Source organism: Colletotrichum scovillei (assembly GCF_011075155.1).
Source record: "Colletotrichum scovillei strain TJNH1 chromosome Unknown Contig00011, whole genome shotgun sequence".
Taxonomy (NCBI): Eukaryota; Fungi; Ascomycota; class Sordariomycetes; order Glomerellales; family Glomerellaceae; genus Colletotrichum; species Colletotrichum scovillei.
In genome coordinates, this window is record NW_023336269.1 from 2,945,933 (window position 1) to 2,973,302 (window position 27,370).

Below are 27,370 nucleotides of genomic sequence, written 5' to 3' on the forward strand. Positions count from 1 at the left end.
AGAGGGTACTTACCTAGTAGGGACTTGGTGAAGAATACCTACGCAAAGCATCCGAATAGACGAATCCATTGCTATACCTAGATACACGCACATTGATGTGTACAGCCAAGACTCGAAGATGATTGTTACCCAGACACTACAGTGCAGTATCTTGGTCACTTGTGAAGTATGCAGCCAAGCTACCTTTATGAGACCAGAGAGATAAGGGTAACCGTAGTTGGTGGGATTGCGGCAAGCTTACTACCTAATTGTCTTCAGGCAGCTGATGATGCACTCAAGCCTCAATTCACGTCACGTCCGCGTGGAGCGCTCTACTTCCCGTTGCCTGCTTGTTCGTATGTACCTCAAGTTTCTGAAGGTCGGTCCCCACGTGCCCTTGCCGTAGGTACCTCGCAATACATACACATTTGTGCGGTATCCCATGTAGCATTTGACCCTTTCTCAAACCCCTTTGGCTCATCTCGCGCCTCGTCCGTCCACGCAACGTGGAACTGTACGATCCACATGCAATTGGGTTTCCAATGTCTCAGCCCCATCGCCTCCTTTCTCTGCTCCTTTATGAGCCCCTTCTACTCCGTACAAGACGCTGACTGGCACTGGAGCATAAGGCAAGGTAGAGTCTACAGCAAGTAGTACCAAAGTAGACACATGGCATGAAACCTGCTACAACTCCAAGTTGGTTGGCCGGTATGTTCAAACGTCCAGAGGGATTCCACATGAAAACGTAGCGGAGGCGGGAGTGATGGCTGAGAAAGGCTAAGAAACGCTGCAGAAACAAGCAATAAAATGGCTCTCGCGGCAAGCTGCGTGGTCCTCGATGCCCGAAGCGCCCGGCTCGACTCATGTTGTGCTTCAATAGCGTCAAATTGATGCGACCAGATTCGCCGGCCCAGCAGATAGAACTGGTTAGGTACTCCCGCCTACCCTGCCAGCCTACCAGCCCAGCCTGCTTCACCTTAGCTTACCTTGAGCCTGGATTTGAACATTATCTACGGAGTAACAAGGAAAATTCACATTCCATCAGCTCTGCAGCTCGCTCACCTCAGAAACCAACGTTGGTCTCCCGGGCTTCGGCACGCTTAACCTTCTAGGTTTTGTTCCCAGCCTCCCGTCTTTCCCGTCCTTTTGCCATTGTTCGGCTTCTCTCTCCCATTTCACCGGAGCTTCCCAAAGAATCCAAGATCTTTTTCTTCACTGTCCCCTCCTTCGCCCAATTTCTCGAGCTAGCCGGGCATCCCTGACCTCCCATGGTTTCTTGAATGTGACGTGAAACGTTTTCATGTCGTTTCTCCAGCGAGTGCAAACAAGATATCTGGTTTGGTTGGTTCAAATTCCTTCATATCAGTTGTCTTAGGTAGCACCCCGCATAAACTTAAATGCTGCATATATTTTCAACTCTGAGCTTGCCCATCATTCACGCCTCGCGCTGGCTCATCCTTCGTCACCGTTGGCTACCTCTTACTACGTGGTAGTGCTGGAATGTCCCCGACATTGCCGGTACCGTTTGCTTAATATCCGTACCCAGAAGCGAATACGCCCTCGACGGATGACAAAGATCGAGATGCTCAATCTCCCCAACAACCTCCATCCCAGCAATCCGAATCGAAGCACTAGTGCCTGCTTTCTGCAGCTTACCATGCTGCGCTGCTACGCATCCTGCCTGCTTCGGTCGAATTGATATCACTAACGCCGAAGTTGTCAGCGACGAACAACTTTCCTCACTTACCGGTTGCCAAGCTTTACCGAAGCAAAGAAAAAGAGAGAGAACGGCCCACACAGCTGTTTGGATCTATTGAGAAGTTACGGCTTCGTCTTCTTAACCCGCAACGGCTACAAGACTTGGCAAAAAGGGGATCGACACAGATAGACTCGTCCTACCCACATACAGGTCGATGCCAGCCTCTGAAGCATGGCCATAGCCTCTAGGCGTGGGGTGTGGTGAAATTCGATGTTGCAGTGCAGTTAGTTGAGGTGGGCCAATGGAACAATTACGTTGTGCTTCAGCGTAAATGTGCAATGCTACCCATTCCAATTCTCCGAATTACCGGCCTCTGGCGAACACCATCTTGTAGATGTTTGGGTTCCTTAGAGACGTCACGAATGCGAACAACGACACGTGCCGACACAAAGTTTTCCCCATCAGAAGCACATCCAAGTCCATACGGTTGTCCGTACCATGTATGCATGGAGATCTGCTTTTAACTTTCAAGATTCCCTCATACCTAAGTGCATGCAGCGGATATTGGCCGGTGCTCTCCTCCCCCACCCTTACCGGGGAGTTGGTTTTAGCCATTCAAAATTCCCTGATGACACATCATTTCGAAGAAACAAAACATCATTTAAAAGGGCCGGTCTTGGCAGGCACGACAGGGTGGGATGACTTCAGGGAGTCATTGTAGCGCGCAGTGAAGGATGTGGAAGTATGGGAAACTGGGACTTGAAGCTGACGGGAATCAGGAACGCATAGATTGGCGGGGTGATGCATAGCCCCATCCCGCGCTCCATGATTGACATCTCCGCGAAGTCAAGCCTTTCGATTTAATTTGATTTGTTTCGCAACCACGGCGCCCTGGAAGGACGTGGAGCCCTCGGGGTCCAGGGCATGGCGTACCGTATTAAGGCCGACATTGCCAACATGCGAAGAACAACCACTGATACCCGCATCGACGTTCCTCGTTGGCTCCTTGCATATTCGTTCGCCTAATTACCCATATTCCTCTTCAGCCCAGGTGCTAAGGTACCAAAGAATGGTAAATCCGTCATAGGTATCCGTATTGTATTATTCAGTGTAATGTATTGAGGTAGGGTCAAAGGACAGGTCTGGGGTGGGAACCACCCGACGGCTATTTCTCGGGTCGCCATGCGCCAACAGCCTGCTGAGGTAAAGTGCCTACCTACCTTACCTACCTAATTACGACACTACCGACTGAAGGTACCTGTGGTGGGTATGCGTCCACTTTACGCGTCTGGGCACGGTCAACGCGTCCACCCTTCCAATTCGTAGGCACCCCAGCACTTCACGACAGCTGCCGATGGATGTAATGTAGAAATGGCGTTGCGCATACACCAAGCGACGACTAAACATCTTGTCAAGACGTCATGTAAGAACAAGCAGGAGATACGGCTTTAGGAAAAATCGGATTACGCATCGAATCACAGTTGATCGAGGAATCATGGCCACAATCAAGCCCATCGAGGGCCGCACAGTGAACTCCCCGCAAACCGTCGTCCACGTCCTGTACTGACAGCATCGCAGATTCACCAGATTCAATCTGGTCAAGTCATTGTTGATCTGTGCTCTGTCGTCAAGGAGCTTGTGGAAAACAGCATTGATGCCGATGCTACAAGCATAGGTACGCAAATCCGGACAATCATCTCTGCCATGTGATTTGTGGATAGACTCGATTGCTGACATCTGCACCCAGATGTACGCTTCAAGAACCAGGGACTGGACTCCATAGAGGTCCAGGATAATGGCGATGGAATCTCATCCGACAACTACGAGTCAATTGCCTTGAAGCACTACACTTCGAAGCTTGCAACCTACTCCGATCTGGCTACTCTCAAGACCTTCGGTTTTCGCGGCGAAGCCTTGTCATCGTTATGTGCCTTGTCTCAATTCAGCATTGTCACCTGCATGGCACAAGATGTTCCCAAAGGCACAAGACTCGATTTCGAATCATCGGGGAAGCTCAAGGAAACTCATGTGGTCGCCGCCCAGAAGGGCACCAACGTCATCGTCGGGAACCTGTTTCACAACCTTCCTGTACGCCGCCGCGAGCTTCAACGCAACGTCAAGAGAGAATGGAATAAGGTCATCGCATTGCTGAACCAGTATGCTTGTATCCAGACTGGCGTCAAGTTTTCCGTTTCCCAGCAACCTACCAAGGGAAAACGAATAATCCTCTTCTCTACAAAGGGCAATCCCACCACGCGAGAGAATCTGGTCAACATCTTCGGCGCCAAGACGATGACGGTTCTGGTGAAACTCGATCTCTCCCTCCAGTTTGAGCCCACCGCTAGGCCGGGCTTGAAATCCACTAATCAAGACGAGAAAACTTCCACAAAGGTCCAAGTCCAGGGTTACGTGAGTCGTCCAGCCCACGGAGAGGGCCGTCAGACCCCTGATCGACAAATGTTCTTCGTCAATGGCAGACCATGCGGCCTTCCTCAGTTCGCCAAGGTCTTCAATGAGGTTTACAGGGCTTACAATGCCTCCCAGTCGCCCTTCATACTGGCTGACATCCAGCTTGATACGCACTTATATGATGTCAACGTCAGCCCGGATAAGCGCACGATCATGCTGCATGATCAGAATCGCATGTTGGAGAATATGAAGGAGGCCTTGTCGTCCCTTTTCGAATCCCAAGATTACTCCATTCCGTCCGCGCAGCAGTCAACACAGATAACACAGTCAGCCAGGGCGGCCCCTGTTCTCCAGAGCGACGGCTCCGAGGATGATGATGAACCTTCGAACCAAGCACCAGCCGCCCCGGCGAAGCAGACAAGTCCAAGTGACGAAGATGACGTTAGCTCCGAAGATGATGATGAACAATCTCAATCACGCACTAAGCAACCACGCAAACCTCGTCAGAGGAAACCCCAAAAGCTCACAACAGCAGAACTACAGTCCCAGAGCTTGATGAGCCGGTGGGTTGGACGAGCGGCTGACAGTCGTGCTTTGCAACGAGGAATGGATATAGAATCCGAAGAGCCTGTCGCTGGAGATAGTGGCGAGAAGGCTCCGGCTACTGAATACGACCCTGGTGTGTCCGAATCAGAGAACGAGGTGGCGGCGGAGGCTGCCGAAAGCACTTCTTTCAACACGCCGCGACAGGTTCTCGACTTCAATGCCCGGCTTTCAGACGCCCATAAAGACCACAAAGCTGATGTTTCGGAGGAGAGTGTCTCGCAGTCTTCTATCGATGGCACCGAAAGTAGACAAGCCCAGATTCCTGCTATGACACCTATTAGAACACCAAGAGTTGACCCTCTCATGGCTTCATCTACTCCACGGCTACCTAAGCGGTCAGCCCTAGAAGTTGCAACCGTGTCTATTGGAGAGAGTACGATCATCAGCTCCGTAGAGCCGGCTTCGAAGAGAATAAGACACGAGCCGACCTCCTCGCCGACGTCAAAGGCTGCTCATCCACCATTGAGCTCAACCACGGCGAAATCCTCCTTTGGCTCAAGGCTAACCCAGATGTTCTCTGCGAGTAATGCAGCGAGGCAGAAAGGGGTCAGCAGGGCGAGCACAGATCTGCCACAAAACCCCAGCGAAGATGCTGGCGCAGAGACAGGTGATGGTGGGGAAAGCGATGGCAGCTCAGCGGAGAGGGCACCTGCGGATGAGACCATGGTCAGCCAGGATGATGAATTTGAGTCTGCTTCCGATAGGGCCGATGCGTTGTCAAGTCCAACACATAGGCCCCATGCGAAGGTATCGAGCCGTATTAAGACCCTAGTGCCGGTCACAACGAACGACGACATTCTGAAGGATGAAGCAGCGGCGCAGACTATGCTCGCAGATGCCCGGTCGAACGCCCTCAAAGGGGGAGGCAGGCGAAAGGACGCAACTCTACAGCAGAGGCAAAATGTCAAGATTGACACCAACGATCTCCAGTCTCGCATCGAATCTTGGCAGGCAGAGCTACGGCGCACCACCCAAAACCTAAGCCGACAGTCCAAGACCTCCGGTATCGAGGATCTCGAGGCCCAGGATGCCGAAGCAGCCCTGTCCTTGATCATATCAAAGTCGGATTTCGCAAAGATGACCATTGTCGGTCAGTTCAATCTCGGCTTCATTATCGCAGTTCGGCACGCGGCTCGGGACCGAGACGGTGACGCAGTCGGGGACGACGAGCTCTTCATCATTGACCAACATGCGTCGGACGAAAAGTACAACTTTGAGAGATTGCAGTCCACAACGGTGGTCCAGTCTCAGAGATTGGTACACCCGAAGCAGCTGGAACTGACAGCGCTGGAGGAAGAGATCGTCATGGAAAACGTCGCGGCCCTGGACGTCAACGGCTTCAAGGTCAGCGTGGACAGCTCGGGTGACCAACCCGTGGGGGCGAGGTGCAAGCTCCTCGCGCTACCGCTCAGCCGCGAGACGACATTCACATTGTCTGACCTCGAGGAGCTCATTTCTATGCTCAGCGACCACCACCTCACCGAAGTCAGCAGTGCCCCTCGGCCGTCCAAGGTGCGGTCCATGTTCGCAATGAGGGCATGCCGCAGCAGCGTCATGATTGGCAAGGCTCTGGCGCAACGACAGATGGAGAAGCTGGTTCGTCACATGGGCGAGTTGGATAAGCCATGGAATTGTCCACATGGACGGCCGACGATGAGGCATCTCACCGGACTGGGTTCCTGGGACGACATGGGATGGAAGGAAACCGAACCTCGGGTCAACTGGGCCAAGTATGCCCGAGCATGACGTTGGATGTCATGTCGTGGTACGCACAAGTCAAAAGTCGATCTTGGTAACATACTGGTTAGCTCTGCTGTGTCATCATTCACGGTGTTCGTTATTTCTCAAGACATATCCGTGAAAAGGGGCCATTGATTAGTTTACATGCCAAAAATGACGTTTGTTATTTGTATTGGTATCACGGCGTAGTTGCCTTCTCTCGTTACTTTACTTTACATTCAATGAAGCTGCCCATACACTTCCTAGTCTTGTTCGACCGGACGTCGTGAAAATCAACCCGTGTTCTCGTATCAAACTCCCAAAACAAGTATTCATTCGCTGCTTACGAAAACCTCATCACCGCGCCACGCCATAGTGAACGCCCTTCGACCCTGCGAGACCTTCTTCAGCGACCTTGCCACTAACGTTACGCCTTCCATAAGCTGACGAGTACTTGTTGTCTTTGAAGTCGTTGCCGGATGAGACTTGACGGTTACCGCCGATCATGACTGGAGGAGTCGCCGACTTCAGCTCACCGTACGGCTTGGAGTAAAAGTCAGCCTCGGGTTGGATGGAGCTGTCGCGGTTGCGCGGCCAGGGTTGAGGGACGAGCGATGAAGGTCTCTGATCCGCAATGTCGTTGGTACCGCTGACCCTACGAGAGTTGAGGTCTACGTCCGACAGTGCCGTATCCTTGAGCGAGTAGTACGGAGCCTTGGTCTTGGGCGGCGTCGGATGGGACTTCAATGGGTTCGGGTGCGGGCTCTTGCCGATATCATTCTCAAAGTCACTGCCAGCAAGGTCGTTCTCGTCGTGCTCTGAATCGGAATCTGCGACGTTGTATCCTTGAGACAGAGCTTCGTAAGTGCTGTTCCTCGTTCCTTGCCGCTGCGTCTTCGCAGCCGTCGTGGCTTGGTCCATGGCGCGATTTCGCTTCTGAGTGCGAGAAATCATGGAGTCTGTCGCAAACCATGTCTCGGTGAATTTGCCTCCAGGGGCTGGGACTGCAGAGGAGAGAGAAGTTCGGGATCCTGCAATGTTGGTCTCATGGAGCGGCACCTCGGTGTAAGACCCGCGGTATGAGGACCTAGGCCCGGACGTACGAGCGTACTCGCTGACGCCTGCTGTCTGGTTTTGTAGATTTCCTGGAGAAACCTGGTACTGCCGACTGGGAAGATCAACAAAGGAATTACGGTTGAAACTGGAAACGTCGGAGCCGGCGCGGGTTCGTTGAAAGGGGATGCTGGGTGGTCGAGATACATCCTCATACGGAGCACCTGATCGACGACGGTCCTCGAGAGGTGTGGACAGTCTCTTGTCGCTGTCGCCGCTCATGGAGGTTGCAACACTGGACTTATTTCTCTTGTGTTTGGCTCGGGAGGTGAGGTTGTCTTCTAGAGGGTTCATGTCGGGGGGCAGTTCGGTAATCTTGCGGAACATGACACCAAGCCATATTGAGATGCCGAGAGAGATCAAGTGCAAACCCCCTGCACCGATGAAGGTATAGAAGACGGCTGGAAGGAAATAGTCCAGTAGACTTTGGTCGGAAAGGCGCGTCTTCCAGGTGCCGCCGCTGTTGTTGACGGTAAGAGCACCGTAGGCGTAAAGAGGCATAACGCCAAGATCAGAGATGCTGGCGAAAAGTTGGTAGGCAGTAGACGAGGCAGGGCTGCGGCCTCCAGCAGGCCGCTGGAGATGGTAGATGCCGTAGAGGCAGTGCACCATGGCGACACCCGGCTGGCAGAAGGTCAGTCAGTTTTTGTTTACTCCGAACCCTGGAGCAGGCAGTCTGGGCAGTGGACAAACCGTAATACGCATGACCCAGCCAGCCAAAGTCTCGATATTGTCTAGCAGGATGAGCAGGGCAAGTAGTCCTGCAGCCCCGATCAATTCTAGGACCCTCAAGCACAGCTGGACGATGCGCATCGCCTTGATCCAGCTCTTCGTTCTAGGGCCGAGGGCAACATAGTTGTTGGATCGATGGTTGAGGACCAGATGAGCACTACAACAGAATAGGCGATCAGTATCAACTTTCCCACTCCTCATGACAAAGACAGTCCTCGCTGTAAATCCTAGACCAAGCGAACTTACTCGGGATGACGGTTGAAGGTTACCAAAGGGCCGTCAGGCTTGGGTTTGCGCGGCTGCGGCTCCCAGCTTGCGCGGGTCACTGCCTTTGGGTCGAACTTTGGCTCTGGGAAACGGGAATTGTTGCTGACGACATTGTAGAGGTACGGTTGGTGAGCCATGGTCGCGACACGGCGTTGGTCTTGTCCTTGCTTGTCCTCCGAGAAAAGAAAGAGAGGAATGCGCGGGACAGGACTTTAACAGAGGTCAGACGGCTGGAATGCCGCCAACTTGAAGGGTATCCGGTGGTTGGGTTGAGGTGTCTAAGGTCTCGCTTTCCTCTCACTTACCACGGACATGTGAATGAATGAAAGAGGTGGGGGGTGGGGGAATGGGTGGTGAGGTGGATGGCGAGGAAGGATGGTTAAGAGCAAGACAGGGACCAGAATCAGAAAGGCCAAACCCAAGGTGAGATGCGCAAAGGTACAGGCAAGTCCTGCGTTTGCCCGGCCTTGACAAGATTGAAGCCGCATCGCTCAAAGGCCCAGTTGTTTTCCAGCCTTCCCGGATCGGTTGGTTGACATTGGGTACATCTTGAGTCTAGTGTTGCAGCTGGCGCGTGGCGGTTGCTATGGCAACTTCTCGTTCCTGCAGTACCTTACGGAGTACTAACGCAGCATGTCTCGGGGAGCTGCACCTCAGCAAGCTCAATTACCCTTGTCACCCCATGTCCAGGGAATATTCGCTTGAAGCCTGTCGCGCCAGAAAGCCGTCATCCAAAGTTGCCTACCTTGTCTGTTCGCACCTCTTCCTGGCCCGACGATCATTGACCTCTCACCTCCAGATATCTGGATCATGGATCATGGGTAGCGTGCCTACTCAGTACACTAGATACTATCCACTTGGCCCCGAACCCCCCACCAACTTTTGAGAGTGTCGAAATGACGTATAAAGCTTGGACCAGTCCTCGATCACAAGCAACAGGGCACTTTCACAGGCAGCTGTAATCCGTAGTTCAAGAGAAACTACCTCACAGCAAGGTATCACAGCTGCGTTGATCACGACATCGATAATTTAATTGCAGGCCTGCTTTTCTTCACCCGCGGCAAAGGCATTCACGTACTCTGCTATCGAATTTTCAGGCACAGCCCAGTGCAAGCAACCAAGGTAAGGCAGTGAGTGGCTTTATAAGCCATAGGCCGAGGACGCCGTGTCCATGCTTTACATCGGTACCGCAACTAGGCCCGGCTCCGGATTGTGGATTCTCGATTTAAATCCGAAAGCTTCCACCCCGACGCCTTCTTTGACTTGACTCACTCGGTGCCCTATACTCGGGCTGCATTAACCAGCTTTGGCGGTAGCTTCCCATTTCACTGACCAGGCTATCTCGAGTTATTATTGTCTGAACACGCAGTATCCAGTTTCACCCCGGACAAGTCAAGTTCCTTGACTATCAGAACAGACCAAAGTCTACTCCGCGCTACCCTCCACCGGTCCCATGATTCTATCCCGATGCCGGGCCAGGCTGCGTCCAGCCTGCCGCCGTTTTCGGATGGAAGTGGGCAGCGGCGCTTCCGGGTCGCGCCCGTCGAGTACCGTCGCGAGACAAGTCCGCCAACCGAACGCCCCATTCCGACTGGCCGTCGTTGGCTCCGGTCCAGCAGGCTTCTACTCTGCCTACCGCGTGATGTCCCAACTCCCAGAGACTACGGTGGACATGTATGAGTCGCTGCCGGTACCGTTTGGCCTCGTCCGCTTCGGCGTTGCCCCAGATCATCCCGAAGTCAAGGTTCGATATCTCCCGTCTCGTTGACTTCCTCACCGGTGCATGCTGCTTACACAACCCCCAGAACTGTCAGGACAAATTCACAGAAGTTGCGGCCTCGCCTAAGTTTAACTTCATGGGTAACGTGACCATAGGCGACGTCGGCCGTCATCCCGACAGCTGCAATGTGCCCTTTCCCACCTTGTTGCGAAATTATGATGCAGTGTTACTCGCATATGGAGCCGCAAAGGATAGAACCCTCGGCATCCCTGGAGAATCCAATCTCCAAGGCGTCTACTCGGCTCGCCAGTTTGTGGGCTGGTATAATGGGCTCCCCGAGTATGCCGATTTGTCACCCGATCTCACGAAAGGAGATGAGGCTGTCGTAATTGGTCAGGGCAACGTAGCCCTGGACGTTGCTAGAATGCTCCTGGAGGATATCGATGCCCTGCGGCGGACAGATATCACAGAAGAGGCCCTTGCCCAGCTTGCAACCTCTCGTGTTAAGAGAGTTCATGTCGTTGGAAGACGAGGTCCAATGCAGGTGGGTAAACCGCTCAACTTCTTGTGTCCAGAGAGAGCAGACGAGTTGATCCTCCCACCTAGGCCGCGTTCACAATTAAGGAAGTAAGGGAGTTGATGAAGATTCAAAGTGTTGGCTTTCATCCGGTGGACAGCACGCTCATACCCCCAGACATCAAGTCACTTCCAAGAGCAGCAAAGCGCTTAATGGAAGTGGTCGCCAAGGGCTCCGTGTCTCGTCCAGACGATGTCGAGAAATCGTGGTCACTCGACTTCTGCTTGAATCCCGTTGAGTTTTCAGCCAACCAAAATTCTCCTACCGATGTTGGGAGTACCGTGTTCGAGAGGACGGAACTGTCTCACAAGTTTGATCCCGGTGCTCAAGCTCGGCTTACCGGAGAAACTGTCACGGTGCCTTCGAACTTGGTCTTTCGTTCCATTGGCTATAAGTCCATTCCCTTGCCCGGTTTCAAAGAGGCCGGTGTAGCATTTGATGACCGCCGAGGTGTCGTGATGAACGATGGACGCGGCAGAGTTGCTGCAGTAGATCAGAAAGAAGCGTCTGAAGCGACACAGTCAGGTGTAACCCCCGGTGTCTATTGTGCCGGTTGGGTTAAACGAGGACCGACTGGCGTCATTGCCTCGACTATGCAGGACGCCTTTGAGACGGGCGATTCTATCATTCAAGATTGGCTGTCTGGTTTGCAATTCCTGTCTGCGGGCAAGGAGAAGCCCGCGGCAGGATGGGATGGAGTCCGCAAAGAAATCGGTGACTCAGCTCATAGGAGAACAAGCTGGGAAGACTGGCAAAGAATTGATGGCGTAGAGAAGGAAAAGGGTCAGGCCGCGGGCAAGGAGCGGGAGAAATTCACGTCCACCAAGGCTATGCTTGAGGTCCTGTCATAGAATACGGCACTCTAGTCCAATGTAGAAATACCCCTCTTTGTAAACTATAGAAACATTGCTATTTACTGCTTGATCTTCTCAGTCAGTTCTGGCACCTTGTCGAATAAATCTCCCACGAGCCCAACGTCCGCGATTTGGAAAATAGGGGCATCGGCATCCTTATTTATGGCGGCAATGACCTTGCTGTCCTTCATACCAGCCAAGTGCTGGATGGCACCCGAAATGCCAACAGCCAGGTACAACTGAGGTGCAACGACCTTGCCAGTCTGTCCAACTTGCAAGCTGTTATCAGCGTACCCGCTATCAACAGCGGCTCTGGAGGCGCCAACAGCAGCACCAAGAGAATCGGCCAGGGGCAGCATGACCTTGTCAAACTCCTCCTTGGACTTGAGGCCTCTGCCGCCAGAGACAACCCTTCCAGCGGTAGCAAGGTCTGGTCTGTCTGACTTGGCAAGATCCTCTGACACCCACTCAGTAGCAGAGTCAGACTTGGGATCAACGCCATCCTCCACCGCAGCTGAGCCGCTGGCAACTTCGGCCGCGGGGAAGGCCGTGCCTCGGATGGTTATAACCTTGATCTCGTCGGATGATTCTACTGTCGCGATGGCATTGCCGGCGTAGATTGGGCGGACGAAGGTGTTTTCACCCTCGATCGAAGTAATGTCGGAGATTTGCTGCGAGTCCAGCATGGCGGCAACGCGGGGCATCAAGTTCTTTCCAAAGGCAGTGTGTCCAGCGATGATGTGGGTGTAGCCGCCCTTCTTGATGTTCTCGACCAACAGCGGTGCGAAGTTCTCGGGGAGACCCTGCAAGTACGAAAATGTCAGCTCCGGAACCTTACGATTTGTCGACATTCTCTAATAATGCCCTACCTTGTCATACGCGGCATTGTCGACTGCAATGACCTTCTCAACACCTTCAACCTTTGCCGCCTCATCGGCGACACCCTTGATATTGCTTCCTGCTACAAAGCCGTGGATGGATCCTCCCAGCTTCTTTGCTGCTGTGATGGCGCTCAGTGAGCCATGGTTCAATTGACCTTCTCTCTGCTCCAGAATGGCGAGGGTTGACAGCAGACTTCTTCTCGATACAAATCGGAACCCCGAGAGTCCCCTGGACGCTGCGACAGCCCCGCTGCCAGCGGCTCTTCGAGCAAGGAACAGCATTGTGTGCGGCTACGGCGAATGCGAAAAGTACCGACTTTACTGGGCTCGTTTAGAGGAACAATTGGCGAAGCTCACAGTGAGCGAGGGCTTGGGTGTTGATGTGTAGGATCTCAAGTTGAAGAGGAACGGTTGGACACGGCCCGAGGTTACTAGGCCGAGTTCGCATGAAGCCTTTCTCAGCTGTCAAAGTGCCGTCATCAGAGGTAGAGACGCTCTGGCTTGGGCCGGGGGTGAGATTAGCCGCAGCAACCCAGTCGGCTTTATGCTCCGAGCTCTCGGCCTCACCAAGCTTCTCAGGACTCAGGACATTGAACAAGGGACGTGCACCAGAAGATTAGTCATGATTAACGATGCTAGTCCGACACGTGACACTCTACGACCACGTGATCAGATGGACCTGGCGTCGCGCTTCAGCTTCCAACGGGGGAGGGATTGCGCAGGGGAAAGGTACACTTGGAGAAGCCCAAGGACAGAGCAGTTCCCCTGGTATCTTCGCGCCAAAATTTCTCCAGATCCAGACGCGACTCCATAACGACCACACCTCTTCATCTCCCATCAAGAACCACGCGCTTTTGGAGGGGCACACCCACAGGCTGCATCATCAATCAATCAATTCCACCAGTCGCATGTCATAGGGCATCCTATCCGTGCAATTCGTATTCCATTTTGCGCGTCGCGCCCTTGAGCTTCCGCGCGCCTCGACAAGAGTTTGGGTGCCTGCCTCCTAAGATCCATTCAATCACAAGTCATCATGGAGGACCAACCCAACTACGGAATTCCCAACGCCGCCTCTCCTGGCAGCAATCCTATTCTTTCGCAACCACCTTTGCAACCTGCCGCGCCTACCCCGGGAGATGGAGCTGAAGGTGCGTGTCATTGGCGACCCTATTAGCATTGCTTTCATTGGTACAATTGACGGCATCTAACAAGACTATATTTCTAGATGTCCAGATGACCGAAGGCCCGGTCGCTGAGCCTAGCATCAAGCAGGACAGCGCGACACCCGCACCAGGCGTCACGTCCGATAATCCCCTCGACGCCCCCGATGGCCCCGCGCCCGAGGCTACGCAGGACGAGGAAATGGGCGGTGCCCGCGACGAAACAAAGGATGGCCAAGCAGCAAAGGGCGGCGATGATGCTGCAGCTGGAAACGATGCGGAGGGGCAAGACTCCAAGACCAAGGAGACACTCGAAAACGCGGCCCGAGAACATCTTATCTCGCAAACGCACGCCATCGTTCTCCCGAGCTACAGTACCTGGTTCGACATGAACACGATCAACGACATTGAGCGCAAGGCCATGTCCGAGTTCTTCAACAGTCGCAACCGCAGTAAAACACCAGCTGTCTACAAGGACTACCGTGATTTCATGATCAACACCTACAGGTTGAATCCCGTGGAATACCTTACCGTCACAGCCTGCAGACGAAACTTAGCTGGAGACGTTTGCGCTATCATGCGCGTCCACTCATTTCTCGAGCAGTGGGGTTTGATTAACTACCAGGTAGGATCAAAACCGATGCGCTGTCTTATACATGAACTGACTGAAGCGATGTAGGTTGATGCAGAGCAACGGCCCTCACATGTCGGCCCCCCCTTCACTGGTCACTTCAAGATCATTTGCGACACCCCACGTGGTCTACAGCCGTGGCAGCCGTCTGCCGACGCCGTCGTCTCTGCTGGCAAGCCCAGTGCCGATACAGAAAAGAAGGCTGCGGCAACGCCGGTCGCTAAGAGCGAGCTCAACTTAGAAGTCAGCCGCAACATCTACGAAGCAAGCGCTAAGGGTACAAAACTCAACAAGAGCGAACCGAAGACCAATGGCGAAACGCCAGTGACGAACGGTGTTTCGGGTATCGAAGACGCTACCAAGACACCCATTGTCAAGGTCAACTGTCACACTTGCGGTATCGACTGCACTAGGCTATACTACCACAGCTCTCAGGCCGACCCGAATTCCAAGACCAAGTACGACGTTTGCCCAAGCTGCTTCCTCGAGGGTCACCTTCCAGGCAACCAGACAAGCGCTCAATTCACCCGCATGGAAAACCCTACATACACGACCGTCCTTGACAGAGACGCACCGTGGAGCGATGCCGAAATCCTTCGGTTGCTTGAGGGCATCGAGAGGATGGACGACGACTGGAATGAAATTGCGGATCACGTGGGTACGCGAACACGCGAAGAGTGCGTCTTGCAATTCTTGTCCTTGGACATTGAGGGCAAGTATGCGGACTCGGACCTTGCCGTGAATGCACCAACCGGCCTTGCAATGCTCGGACAGCAGGGCGGCCATTTGCCTTTCAGCCAGGCTGATAACCCGGTCATGTCCGTCGTCGGCTTCCTTGCCGGCCTCGCCGACCCTGCCAGTACGGCGGCTGCGGCGAACAAGTCTGCCGAAGAGCTCACGCGTAAGCTTCGCAAGCGACTTGAGGGTGGCAACTCAGAGGAGCAAGCTGTGACCAACGGCAAGGGCAAGGACAAGGACGGCGACTCAATGGAGATTGATATCCGCCAAGACGTCACTACGACGACTACTACGACGACGACGACGCTGGCCACCATTCCTATGGCCACCATGGGCGCCCGGGCCGCTGGCCTGGTGTCCCACGAGGAACGTGAGATGACAAGACTAGTGTCCGCTGCGGCCAACCTCACTCTGCAGAAGTTGGAGTTGAAGTTGAAATACTTCAACGAGATGGAGGCCATCTTGCAGGCAGAGAGAAGAGAGCTCGAGAGAGGACGGCAACAATTGTTCTTGGATCGCCTCGCGTTCAAGCGTCGCGTCCGCGAGGTGCAGGATGGACTCAAGGCGGCAGTCGAGACGGGTGGTGATCAAGGCCTTAAGCAAGCCCAGGATGCGATGTCTGACGGAGCCAACCTCACCTTCCAGGCGGCGCCTGGAGCAGGCGCTGTGCAGCCTCTGAGTAGTGGAGGGCAGATTAAGAGCTTTGAAGCTTGATGCGGCTCATGGCACGGTGTCTCTTCCTTGAGGAAGACATTTATGAGATCCATTGGGACAGATATTGCTCTGCGTGTGGGCGGAGAACGGGGTCCCTGTATTTTGCAAGGGGTTTGGTTTGGTGATGAACAGGAACGGCACAAATAATTGTGGTGAATTGAAATAGTCTGGATGATTTTAGGCGTCGGAGGGATTCCTATGGCTGGGCGACTTCTTGTCGTTTACGCAATTGTATTAGATACTTGCACTACCGGTTTTCTGCCTGCTTTCCATCTTGCCAACACCGTGTGATGTGTAGACCTCGAGGAAATTCTGAGGACGGCAGTGTGGTTGCCAAATGAGTTACGAGCTCACATCATGGGCAAAGGGCGCTGACACATGCCAATGTGTTGTTGTGTACCGTACCTGGTATTGATCTCATGGTGAAGCAGTGCTGGTAGTTTAATGGATGTGCTATGGGTCTCACATGTTTGCGAAGAATCACGGTGCATAAGGTTGTCAGATCCAGCTGCATGGGTAAGCTCAAGTAAAGGTCATCTACTTTGTGGCCGTTGAGCAAGCCGCTTCGCTAATGCGCGTACGGCGCGGTAGTGGTGCTGAAGGATGCTGAGGTCAACCACAATCTGTGAGATGAAGTGCCGCGTGACCCTGACCGTGGCCGTGACCTAGGCTGGCGTGGCATGCGTCCGGGCTGTGGGGCCGTGCTTCATGAACCGGCCGGTGAAGTAAAAAGGTAAAAGCAGAGAGAAAGCGCCTCTTCGCCAAGGTTTGGGAGCACCCTTTCTCGATGCATTCTATTGTCCGACTGTCCCGCCTCAGGTAGCTGTCGAGATGCCAAGCTATCCGGGTAAACGGAAGGGGACCTTGATCAGCTCGATCCTCCGATGGTCCAGTCCGGTATCATCTGGGGCTCCCCTCCTGTCCGGTAATATATGATATGCACCGGACCAGTCTTCGTCCTCAGCCAGTGGAATAGAATTGAATTGGAGGTGTATTCCGCACTGACAAATAGGGCGGTTGATATCATGATATGTCTCCCATCAGAGACACTGGATGGCAATGTAGGTACCTATTGAGCAACATAGCACTACCTAGTAGCTTGGAGGCTCACGATTCGAAGCCCCGGTGTTGGGGATGCGATGAGCACTGGTAGTCATTTGTATTCGACCGAACATCCTAGGTAAATCCAGCCGAGAGCCTAGGCCTAGGAATGGCAGAGAGCCGACGATTCTCCGGCCTCGGAGACTATTTGTGAGGAGAACAAATTGAGGGGATTTCTCCAGAGAGTAGAGATGGAGACAAACTGGAGTCTTCGTACGGATACTGGGGTAAGGATGTGCGCATACTCCGTATCCGTACAAGTTACAACTCATTACCTACTACATATGTACCGTATCGTGCGTATCCACTGATGGGGGTCGGCACCATCGTACGTAGTAAAGAAGAAAAGTACGGGGTAAAAGCTGCGTGCATGGGGCTGGCTAGCTTCTGGAGCTAACGTCTGCTCACCCCTGTTTTACCTCGGCTCAAAGTCCCGATCCACCGCTTCTACTCCAGGTGACCAAGGTAATGAAGACACCTTGCCGGCTGCACCGCGATGCGCCGAGGGACAATGAGCCAGTGAGGGAATTTGGAGAACGAGTGCAAGATGGTGTCAATATGGGATCCGGTAAATTTTGCGCGCACGCATCGAGGGCCCAGACTCAATTGCAGACTGGCAGACTTGCAGTCTGGGTTCTGCGGTGCTGCAGCCGCCGGTATGCGATCTGTAGCGCGTGGCGCGCCGCGCGTGCCCTTTTCCCCAACTCAAGGTCCATCTCCGCCGCTCCGCCGGACGTTCGGGCATTGTGCTACAAAACCTCTAGAATGAGAACTGCGCAAAACGGAAGCCAAGGGAGAAAAAGGTCAGAGACCTGATGTCTGAGAGGGTCAAGAATGAATTGTGTCCAATACCGTGCTCCGGACCACGGTCCCGTCCGGCTTGTCATAATACCATAGGGACAAACGCCAGATAGCACAGCTCTTTCTTTCTCCCTTTCTTGCCTTTTCTCAATACTTCTTGCTTCATCTACCTCGCTCTTGATCAGCCCCTTGACATAGGTGCTCTTCTTCGGTAGGTAGTTATAGCTTTTCGCTCTTTTCTGGATCGCAAAGGGTACATGTACCCTCTCTGGTAGCCTGTACTACTTTGGTCCCTACGACGCTGAACTACCTACCTTACACCGGCCCATCCTCCTACCAGCCACCTTATCGACAAGACGCGATCCCACGCCATCTCTCGCGACCCTACCTACCTTACTACGCACCTTAGGTATTCGGAGAACAGGACAGGCTCACTAACTTACCTCATCTCAGTGTCTTTGTCAACCTCACACAGCATCCATTTCCGTCATCTGGGGACGCTTCTGCTACCTGGCGCTTCTGCCACATTAGCAGCCCGAGGTATCGACAAACCAGCCCACCCCCACCGCCCCATCGCTAGAAGCACCTGGCTTACAGCGGCTTCAAGAGAGAACCTGACACCCCATACCCCAGCTGTTCCCCATAGCCGGACCCCGTACCGAACCGCAGCTGCCTCCTCTCGGGGTACCTGAGAGAGTACGGAGTACCTACCTACGGACACACTGCTAGCCCAGATTCCACGCATCCCTGTTATGGTTGACATTGCTGCTGGTAATAAAGGGATTCCCGCGTGGTACCTACGTTTTGGCTTGTGATAAGCAGCCACTTCACTCCAAGTCTCCCCGTCAGTCTGTCACTCTTGTCACTCTGTCCTCGTCCCTTGCTCGCTCCGGCTAGCCTCCGCTCCGGCTCCAAGAACCACTCGACTGAATCGCCTGCCCGTCTGCCGTCTGCCGCGGATCTTTCTGCGGCTACCTTTTTTCGTGCGTGCCACCACTGCGTCTGCACTGCAACTATTTTAACACCACCCAACCACTCACACACCACCACACGTTTAATCCTTTTCAAGAATTGGTCATGTCGGCCGCATTGCGAGCGTTGGAGGCTAGGTCTGCCACGGCAAGGACTTCTTTGAGACATCTGACCTTTAATCGTCCGGTACGTTTTGTTCGTTGACGCTGTTGCATCTTCTCTTCCGCTATCCTCTCTCTACTCTGCTCTGCTCTTTGGCCTCGGCTCAACGCCATCATCCTTGATCCCACCCCGCTCCGCTTCTTCGGCTCCATCCATTGCTTTTGGGGAGCTTTCTCTTCCGTCTCTCACATCCTCTCATACAAAACACATATCTTCTCTGCCTCATGCTCTGCCTCTAACACTATCTAACCACGTCTCTTTTCTCTCCAGATCTTTGCAGCCATGGCTCCTGCAGCAAAGCGGAACAACAGTTCCCTCCCTTCAGGTAAATTGCGATTCCCCAAACATTGTCGAGCCGTTTGCGCTCGCGCCTTGAATAACCGAGGATGCGCATCGCTCGGCGCATTGATCTTCGCCCGACTGACACGGTGAATTGCGTACAGGATATGTTGAGGACAAATCCAAGGGCGCCATGCTGAGATTCCAGGACTCTCTGCCCCGTCTGCCTGTGCCGACTCTCGAAGAAACAGCCGCGCGCTACATCAAGACCCTCCACCCCCTTCTGTCCGAATCAGAGTTCGCTACCAGCAAAAAGGCCGTCGAGGAATTCGTCAAGCCCGGTGGTGTCGGCAGCAAGCTCCAGGAGAAGCTGCTCGCCCGGAGAGAGGATCCCGCGCACCGCAATTGGCTGTACGAGTGGTGGAACGATGCGGCATACCTCAGCTACAGAGACCCCGTCGTTCCCTACGTGAGCTACTTCTACTCTCATCGTGACGACCGCCGGAGAAGGAATCCTGCCAAGAGGGCCGCGGCCATCACTTCGGCTGTCCTCGAGTTTAAGAAGCAGGTTGACGAAGGCACACTCGAGCCCGAATACATGAAGAAACTGCCCATCTGCATGGACAGCTACAAGTGGATGTTCAACACGAGCCGTGTCGCCGCAAAACCCGCCGACTACCCCGCCAAGTTCTCTCACAAGGACCACAAGTACATCATTGCCATCCGCAAAAACCAAATCTTCAAGATTCTGCACGAGGTGGACGGCAAGCAGCTCAACGCCTCAGAGCTCGAGCAGCAGTTCAACAAGGTGTATGAGTTGGCCCAGAGAGTCCCTCCCGTGGGCGCTCTGACCAGTGAGAACCGTGACGTTTGGTCAGATGCACGCGAGATCCTTCTCAAGGCCAGCCCCAAGAACGCCGCCTCTCTGGAAGCCGTTGAGGCATCCTCGTTTGTCGTGTGCCTTGACGATGCTGCTCCCGTCACTCTCGAGGAGCGCGCGCATCAGTACTGGCACGGTGACGGCGCCAACCGCTGGTACGACAAGCCCCTCCAGTTCATTGTCAATGACAATGCTACGTCGGGATTCATGGGAGAGCACTCCATGATGGACGGAACCCCTACCCACCGTCTCAACGACTTCATCAACGACCTCATCTTCAACAACAAGCTTGACCTCTCTGATCCCTCAATCCGTTCCAACCTGCCCGAGCCCCAGGTCGTCAAGTTCGAGATTACCAAGGAAGTACAGGCCGAGATCGACCGCGCCAGAAAAGATTTCCATGATGTCATTAGCCAACACGAGCTGGCCGTTCAGGCGTATCAGGGGTACGGCAAGGGACTCATCAAGAAGTTCAAGTGCTCGCCCGATGCCTACGTTCAGATGATCATCCAGTTGGCATACCATAAGATGTACGGCAAGAACCGGCCTACATACGAGTCAGCCGCCACCCGCCGCTTCCAGCAAGGCCGTACCGAAACATGTAGAACCGTGTCAGACGCCTCCGTCTCGTGGTGCAACGCCATGGCCGACCCCAACATCGAGGACAAGGCCAAGGTCGACCTCTTCCGCCAGGCCATTGACTCCCACCTCGAGTACATCACTGCCGCCTCAGACGGTAAGGGTGTCGACAGACACCTGTTCGGTCTGAAGAGGCTGCTCGAGCCCGGCCAGGAGTTGCCTGCCATCTACCAGGACCCGGCTTTCTCCTACTCCTCCTCGTGGTACCTGTCCTCATCACAGCTTAGCTCAGAGTACTTCAACGGATACGGATGGAGTCAGGTCATTGACGGCGGGTTCGGAATTGCCTACATGATCAACGAGAACAGGTGCGTGATTTATGTGCTGTCGTCTGCTGCAGTGTAGTCCCCTCAACAATCTAAGAAACAAGCTAACCTCTGCGTAGCATTAACTTCAACGTTGTGTCCAAGGGCTTGGGCAGTCAGCGCATGAGCTTCTTCCTCAACGAGGCCGCCGGCGAGATGCGCGACCTGCTCATCCCTACCATTAAGCCCGCCAAGGCTAAGCTGTAAACGGTGATAGAAATCCTTTGTAAGAGAGGGGATGAGAGAGGAGTTGTCGTTGGCGACATGGGCGAGAGAAGAGAAGTCGACCAGTATCCCAAGGGCGCTCCGGCGCTTCGTCAATTATGTGAGGGTGTGTATGTGTGTTCATATATGGTTACATGTAGATGACCGGTCGTTCTTTGCACCGATACAGCAGAAGCGTCTCTGGCAACCTGATAGACGTGACCGGTGGTGTCGGCACCACCGCGATCATATTGAAAAATTTCCCCCTTCGCAGTCTTCTCATTCTGGGCCAATGTACACTGCATCTCCCCATTGCTCGAGTGGTAGTATCAGACACATCATTTCGACAACTCTCTATTGCCTCTATCGAAGATGCGGGTATGAAGATTACAGGGCAATATGTGTAAATGTAGCATGATTGGAATAGGCAAGTCGAAACCGAACAGTTCCAAATTGAAGCAGGCTATGTGAGGTGGAGAACAAAAGATGCCGCCGCCATGTTTACTCCTACAAATCGACCCAACTCTGGCTCTTCCCAGTCTAATCCCCCTTCCTTATCTGCAGCTGAAACTGATCATCTTAACCTGAGTGAGAGACAATCTCGTTGACGAGTTCGCCCTTGCTCTCATCATAGTAGGAGCAAATTTGCGATGGAAGTGGTACTTCCACGTAGTCCTCGTCCTCTCCCGAGATAACGTTGAGGTTGATGCCTGAAGACTTGCTCGAGAAAATCTTGGTGTCCGTGCTCTCCTTGCTGAAGTAGACTTGAGCGCCGTCAATTGAGTCCATCAAGACAGCAGGCACAGCACCCATGACCTGCAATGCAAAGTTCTGGGATTTGATGACGTCCACAGTAGACACAAGGGACTCCACAATCAACGACAGACGAGTTGAGTTCTCAATGGTCACAGCATTTGCTTTGCCCTTCACAATAATGGTAGTGTTGCTGCACTTGCTGATCAGGATGGAGTGCGAAATGGACGCCTCGATTTCAATGGGCTGAGGCTCCTTCTCAAAGTTTTCCTGCAAATTTGAATAAAAGTTAGCCATCTGTGACATACCATTCAAAACATAATAATAGGGGGGTTTCATACGATAGTCCACTTGTTGCCCTCAAGCACCTTCTTTGGCGGTTTCTTGACGCGCATGCTCTCTGGCTTAGGCTTCTTGCCAGGAGCTGGGCTCTTGCCGCGTGCTGATGCCTCTCCATCAACTTTCGAGCTTGTACGAAGGGACGGGTTCTTGTGCGTCATTTCCGATCTGTCGACCTTGCGAAGACCCTTCGTCACAGCCTCGCCCTTGTTTAGTTCGGAGAACACGGCGCCCAGTCCACCTTTGCCACCGGGGGTTTCTTCCTTGATATCCAGAACTGGGGGAGGCCCGGGAGGCGGGGGTGGAGGCGGAAGACCGCCGGCCGGGGGTGGCGGAGGAGGAGCAGCGGCAGAAGCTGCAGATGCGGACAACGATTTAGCAACCTCCTGAGCTGGCTGACCCTTCGGGTTCCAGGGGATGCCGCTGGCGAAGTTTTGCTTGACGTAGTCGGCAAGGTCACGGAAGACTTGGTAAAAGGCGTTCACCCATTCGGTTTGCTGCGCATCCCTATGGCATACCACATTAGCCATGGGTCCCTCAATATCACATCGGGTCAATGACGCAGACACACTTATCCTTTTGTTCCTTCAACACCCTGTTACCAAAGAATTGGGCAGAACCCAACGAATCTTCGACATGTTTGAAAGGACGGTTGTCGACAGTGACCCAGGCGAGAACCATGATGCCCTCAGCAACAGCGCTCAGCTGGGTGAAAACTGGCGAACCTCGGTTGGACTCTTTGATATTGTTGACAGCTACAAGAGCTTCATTGATGGGCTTGAGGAGGTCCTGGTAGACAGCCATTTCGGCGCCATTCAAGTCAGGCTTCTTGGCCTTCGTGGTGATGAGCAGGAAGTTGCGCTGGGCTTGGAAACCTTGCAGAACTTTGGCAGCCTACGGAGACCCTGGTCAACATCCAAATAACTGATGATTCGCAAATGTATTTAAATGACTGACCTGGTCAGCAACAAGGCCTCCGAGTTGCTGACTGGTTTTGACATATTTCTCGACCGATGTGGCAATGAATTGATCGAACTCCTCAATGGACTCTGGAACTGGCTCCGGGGGAGCTTGGGGGGCGGGTGCGGCTTGCGGCGGCGGGGGAGGGGCGGGGGCATTGGAAGCAGCAGGCGGCGAGGCGACGGATTGATTTAGGGCGGGAACGGCTTGGGGAAGCTCGATGGTAGAGGTGGCGATATCTTCGAGCCTAGCCGTGGCAGCTTCGAGCCTTGTTTCGAGGTTAGCTGCGATGTGCGCTGACAGTGGGCCCAGAATAGGAGCAACAGCGAGGTGAAGCCCGTCAATGTTGCCGTAGAACTGGATGCAGAGCAGTCCGGGCTGGTGGAATTTCGGTCGACGTACCGCTTGATGAGGGTGGTGAGGTTATGCATGTTGTTCGTTGCCATGTTGGGCGGAGGAGGGGAGCCGAAGCTTGGTGCAAGGAGAAGGTCGACAGGAGAGGTTATAGGACGGCGGCGATGGGCCGGGGGTAAGCACTGACGGACAGAGACGGTGTGACGAAGGGCGTCAGAGAATGGAGATCGATAGCGGGAGACGCGGTGGATATGCAATGGCAAGAACAATACCGACAATGACAGCGAGGGCAATAGCAGGATGGGCTGTTGCAACGCGTAGTGAGCTCAATGCAACCGAAGCTTCGTGCAGGATGTCTGTCGAAACAGCTCAACACGGCAAAGCCACTATTGCAAGGTTGATTGGGGGAGAGCCAAAAGATTGGGCGTGAAGTTTCAGCTAGTGCGGAGCTGCTGGGATGGGCGAAATGCACCTGGCAAAGAGCAATGGGTCGGCTGCCGCTGAAGATGTTATAAATGAGCAGAGAGCTACGAGGTTGGCGGAAGAGGTGTTTTGGATGGGTATTATCGCAAGCATCCAATGTCATGCCAGATGGGGGGGGGGGCAGACGCGGCAGTACGTATCTTTGTTCTAGAGACACTGTTCCTCTTAAGGAAGCTCAGGTACGGAGTACCTTACACCTAACTGATTGTGCTTGGGGTCCCAGGACAAGGTACCTCAGGTACCTCAGGTAAGGTAAGGTAGCTGATGGACGGATGGATGCCTTGCGCATTCTAGATGCCTTGAGTCCTTTGCCTAAGGCATTTCCTACCTCTTTCCAGGCACCCGGCCCCAAGCCTATCCACCTATTCCTAGGTCTGTTAAGCTTGGCTACCACGGCTACCCAAGCTTGCGCAAGATATCTCACAGAGCAACCTCTAATTTGGGGAAAATTCACCCCCTGAACCAAGCTTAGGTGTCTGCTGAAGCCCAAGATCGATCCTACATCTCCTGCGCATGGGATTACTCTCGTTCATCTGCCCAGTCTCGCTCACTCAGTGCAATCTGCACTTGCATACGATGAGATGACGGTGTCAGCATGCTAGGCAACTCTGAAAAGGCCGTTTGATTCAGAAGCAGCTTGCTCAGTAAACGTACTCCGGCTTACGTATACTCTGTAGGCTGTCGCCAAAATCAACACTTTGTCCGTAGATACGCAACCAAGAAGCGGCTGTTGACGACGATAGTTGAGCAAAGTCGTTCGGCGACAGAAAGTGTCACTTAAATCACGAACAGCTTGCTCAGTACATCGTCAAGCCAAGGCAGCATGTGTGGGCAGCTACACATGTAAAGCTGGAGGTGAGGCCCTTGTATTGCTCACCTCGCCTCGCCTCAACCTCGGAAAGGTCTTGCAATGGACTTGGACCGACTAGCCAATTTCATAAAGAGCTCATCTTGTCACCTTGCAACTTCTGTATGTGCCCGATTACAACTTGCAGCGCTATTTGGCTGTCAGTCACACCATGTGTGCCGAGACCGGAATCCGGGCCCATAATGGGCTGCCCCTCTTGGCTCAAGTGAATTGAGTGAGGTAAGATAAGCTTCTAGAAGCTTTCTCCCTTTCTACCACGGGCACCTTGCCACCTGCCGGTCTAACGTGTGGTTATGTCTGCTGCCTTATCTGCAGGATTTCACATGAGATCATCTCAGGTACCAACCGCCCATAAGGTAGAAGACGGCGGTCTCTAGTGTATGGGTCGAAAATAGCATCTGCTTAGAGAGGGTGGGGTAAATTAGAAGAGAAGATGGATGGCGCTGCTACTCAACTGTTTGTTGTTGATCTTGAGGTTCACTCGAGCTACAATTCCACAATTCGTTTTGCGTCTCCAATTTCCTTAACAGCCATAAATTCGGGCCTGTTTATCAACCCAACCTGTATCGCCCGCAAAGTCTCATGAGGGAGGTGCCCTCTCACCGCACCTCACCTCTCCGAAAGCACATATCGGCCTGTCAGAGCCACCTCGCTTCGTCCGTGCTTGCATTGTGCATTCTCGCCGATAGTGATGCGACCAATAACCCATAGCACACAGCAAAGTGGGTGTAACCTAGTTTCAAAAAGCCCTTCACTTCCCAAAATCACACTCAAATTGACCTCTCCTACTACGGTATTTCGGCTGGTTGCAAAGATACTACTCAGTTGTCTAGTTGTTACCTCCTCACAATAGTGACCACTGTCACGGAGCACAGCATTTCCGCTAACGGAATATATCTCACTTCATACTCCGTACAGTCTGAATCTTCACGCCACTCCTTGCATATCTGACATTGATCCGTCATTCCAATAATCCTTTTCACCTTTGACCATGGCCGAAGAAGAGTCACAGTCGCCGAAGGAGCAGCGTCTCACTGACGAAGAATTCAAGGCATTACCTGCCATTGATTTTGTGACGTTGGGAATGTTCATCATAGGTGAGTCAGAAACCCATCTCCACTGATGTCCCGTCTCTACGAGTTCAACATCAGCCCGCTGCCCCCCCTCACTGCATGATTCCCAGCTGACGGTGACTAGACGAGATACACTTCTTGCCACCTACGCCATCCGTCTATGATATTCTCGGCGGTGCCGGCTCATACGGTGCTCTCGGAGCCCGTCTCTTCTCGCCGACCCCGGATGCCTCATCGGTCGGTTGGATCGTCGACAAGGGTTCCGACTTTCCGCAATCCTTGACCAAACTCATCGACAGCTGGGAAACATCAGTCGTGTTCCGCGAGGACCCAGAGCGGCTTACCACTCGCGGATGGAACGGATACGAGAACGCAGAGAAGCGCGCCTTCAAGTACACCACCCCTAAGAAGCGTCTCACTGCAGGAGACCTGACGCCTCATCTGTTACTTTCCAAGACCTTCCACTTAATCTGCTCCCCGGCCAGGTGCAGAGACTTGGTATCCGAAATCACCTCAGCCCGCAAACGCGTGTGCCCGCCCGATTCGTACATAAAACCAATATTCATCTGGGAACCCGTACCTGACCTATGTACACCGGATGAACTTCTCAACTGTACAAATTGCCTTCCCCTGATTGACATCCTCAGTCCAAATCACTCGGAGCTGGCGGGGTTCATGGGTGACGACGGCCTGGACCCAATTACGGGAGAGATCTCGAAAGCGGCGGTAGAGAGATCTTGCGAGCAACTTCTCGCAAGCATGCCTTTATCGTCTTTCACGCTCGTTATCCGCGCCGGGGAAAAGGGCTGCTACGTTGCTCGCAACGGCGGCCGCAAACGCCATCCCGCTACTGGCGACGGGGCAGGCCCAAAGCGTCGCAAGAAGGATTATACGAGGGGCGGCCTTCAGCCGGACACCGACATGGAAGCACTCTTCGCCGGTCTACTTCAAGACGACGAAGGTGCTGTTGTTCGCGAGGAGATCGAGGTAGACTCTGGTACCGAACAGTGGATCCCGGCCGTTCACACAGACAGCGCGAGAGTGGTAGATCCAACAGGTGGCGGCAATACCTTTCTGGGCGGGCTCGCTGTTGCTCTTGCAAGGGGTAAGAGCGTCGAGGAAGCTGCAGTATGGGGCAGTGTAGCTGCCAGCTTCGCTATTGAGCAAGTTGGCGTACCAACTTTAGCCAAAAATGAGGACGGCGAGGAGACATGGAACGGCGAAAGGGTAGAGGACCGGGTTGCGGAGTTCCGAGCCCGTCTTCAAGCAACGCAGTAAAGTTCACGGAAAACGCTACATCTGTGATGATAAACATAGAACCAGGTAGACGAATAATGGCAAAAGATTTATGTCAAGTGCGACTCGTTAGATCTGACACCTTACGGACCAATGCGCAAG

At 53.6% G+C, this 27,370-nt stretch overlaps 8 protein-coding genes across 8 annotated transcripts; 5 read left to right on the forward strand and 3 right to left on the reverse strand.

Moving 5' to 3' along the window:
• Positions 1-3,005: 3,005 nt before the first annotated feature.
• On the forward strand, positions 3,006-6,439 carry HER10_EVM0008937 (DNA mismatch repair protein MutL; the record flags this gene model as incomplete). Its single annotated transcript, XM_035478442.1, has 3 exons — positions 3,006-3,206; positions 3,257-3,353; positions 3,426-6,439. Exons 1-3 carry the CDS (start codon positions 3,174-3,176, stop codon positions 6,437-6,439), a joined length of 3,144 nt encoding a protein of 1,047 aa, XP_035327107.1. The 5' UTR covers positions 3,006-3,173.
• Positions 6,440-6,765: 326 nt separating this feature from the next.
• On the reverse strand, positions 6,766-8,873 carry HER10_EVM0001721 (uncharacterized protein). Its single transcript, XM_035471460.1, has 3 exons — positions 8,504-8,873; positions 8,219-8,414; positions 6,766-8,149 (listed from the first exon to the last, which is right to left on the reverse strand). Exons 1-3 carry the CDS (start codon positions 8,659-8,661, stop codon positions 6,770-6,772), a joined length of 1,734 nt encoding a protein of 577 aa, XP_035326554.1. The 5' UTR covers positions 8,662-8,873; the 3' UTR covers positions 6,766-6,769.
• Positions 8,874-9,539: 666 nt separating this feature from the next.
• HER10_EVM0008877 (uncharacterized protein) lies at positions 9,540-11,705 on the forward strand. The gene is made up of 3 exons (XM_035478385.1): positions 9,540-10,268; positions 10,330-10,788; positions 10,851-11,705. Exons 1-3 carry the CDS (start codon positions 9,978-9,980, stop codon positions 11,670-11,672), a joined length of 1,572 nt encoding a protein of 523 aa, XP_035327100.1. The 5' UTR covers positions 9,540-9,977; the 3' UTR covers positions 11,673-11,705.
• Positions 11,688-13,088, reverse strand: HER10_EVM0004387 (electron transfer flavoprotein domain-containing protein). Its single transcript, XM_035474035.1, has 2 exons — positions 12,545-13,088; positions 11,688-12,478 (listed from the first exon to the last, which is right to left on the reverse strand). Exons 1-2 carry the CDS (start codon positions 12,836-12,838, stop codon positions 11,735-11,737), a joined length of 1,038 nt encoding a protein of 345 aa, XP_035326775.1. The 5' UTR covers positions 12,839-13,088; the 3' UTR covers positions 11,688-11,734.
• Positions 13,089-13,302: 214 nt separating this feature from the next.
• Positions 13,303-15,989, forward strand: HER10_EVM0006829 (SWIRM domain-containing protein). The gene is made up of 3 exons (XM_035476403.1): positions 13,303-13,704; positions 13,782-14,341; positions 14,396-15,989. The coding sequence occupies exons 1-3, from the start codon at positions 13,590-13,592 to the stop codon at positions 15,797-15,799; spliced, it is 2,079 nt and encodes a 692-aa protein (XP_035326942.1). The 5' UTR covers positions 13,303-13,589; the 3' UTR covers positions 15,800-15,989.
• Positions 15,990-18,778: 2,789 nt separating this feature from the next.
• Positions 18,779-21,145, forward strand: HER10_EVM0012994 (choline/Carnitine O-acyltransferase; the record flags this gene model as incomplete). The annotated part of the gene is made up of 4 exons (XM_035482368.1): positions 18,779-18,859; positions 19,106-19,160; positions 19,279-20,941; positions 21,019-21,145. The coding sequence occupies 4 exons, from the start codon at positions 18,779-18,781 to the stop codon at positions 21,143-21,145; spliced, it is 1,926 nt and encodes a 641-aa protein (XP_035327439.1).
• A 576-nt stretch (positions 21,146-21,721) lies between these two features.
• On the reverse strand, positions 21,722-23,640 carry HER10_EVM0009159 (uncharacterized protein; the record flags this gene model as incomplete). Its single annotated transcript, XM_035478658.1, has 5 exons — positions 21,722-22,165; positions 22,237-22,741; positions 22,806-23,128; positions 23,192-23,462; positions 23,597-23,640. The coding sequence occupies 5 exons, from the start codon at positions 23,638-23,640 to the stop codon at positions 21,722-21,724; spliced, it is 1,587 nt and encodes a 528-aa protein (XP_035327126.1).
• A 1,680-nt stretch (positions 23,641-25,320) lies between these two features.
• Positions 25,321-27,302, forward strand: HER10_EVM0003634 (uncharacterized protein). Its single transcript, XM_035473301.1, has 2 exons — positions 25,321-25,996; positions 26,097-27,302. The coding sequence occupies exons 1-2, from the start codon at positions 25,891-25,893 to the stop codon at positions 27,248-27,250; spliced, it is 1,260 nt and encodes a 419-aa protein (XP_035326716.1). The 5' UTR covers positions 25,321-25,890; the 3' UTR covers positions 27,251-27,302.
• Positions 27,303-27,370: the final 68 nt, after the last annotated feature.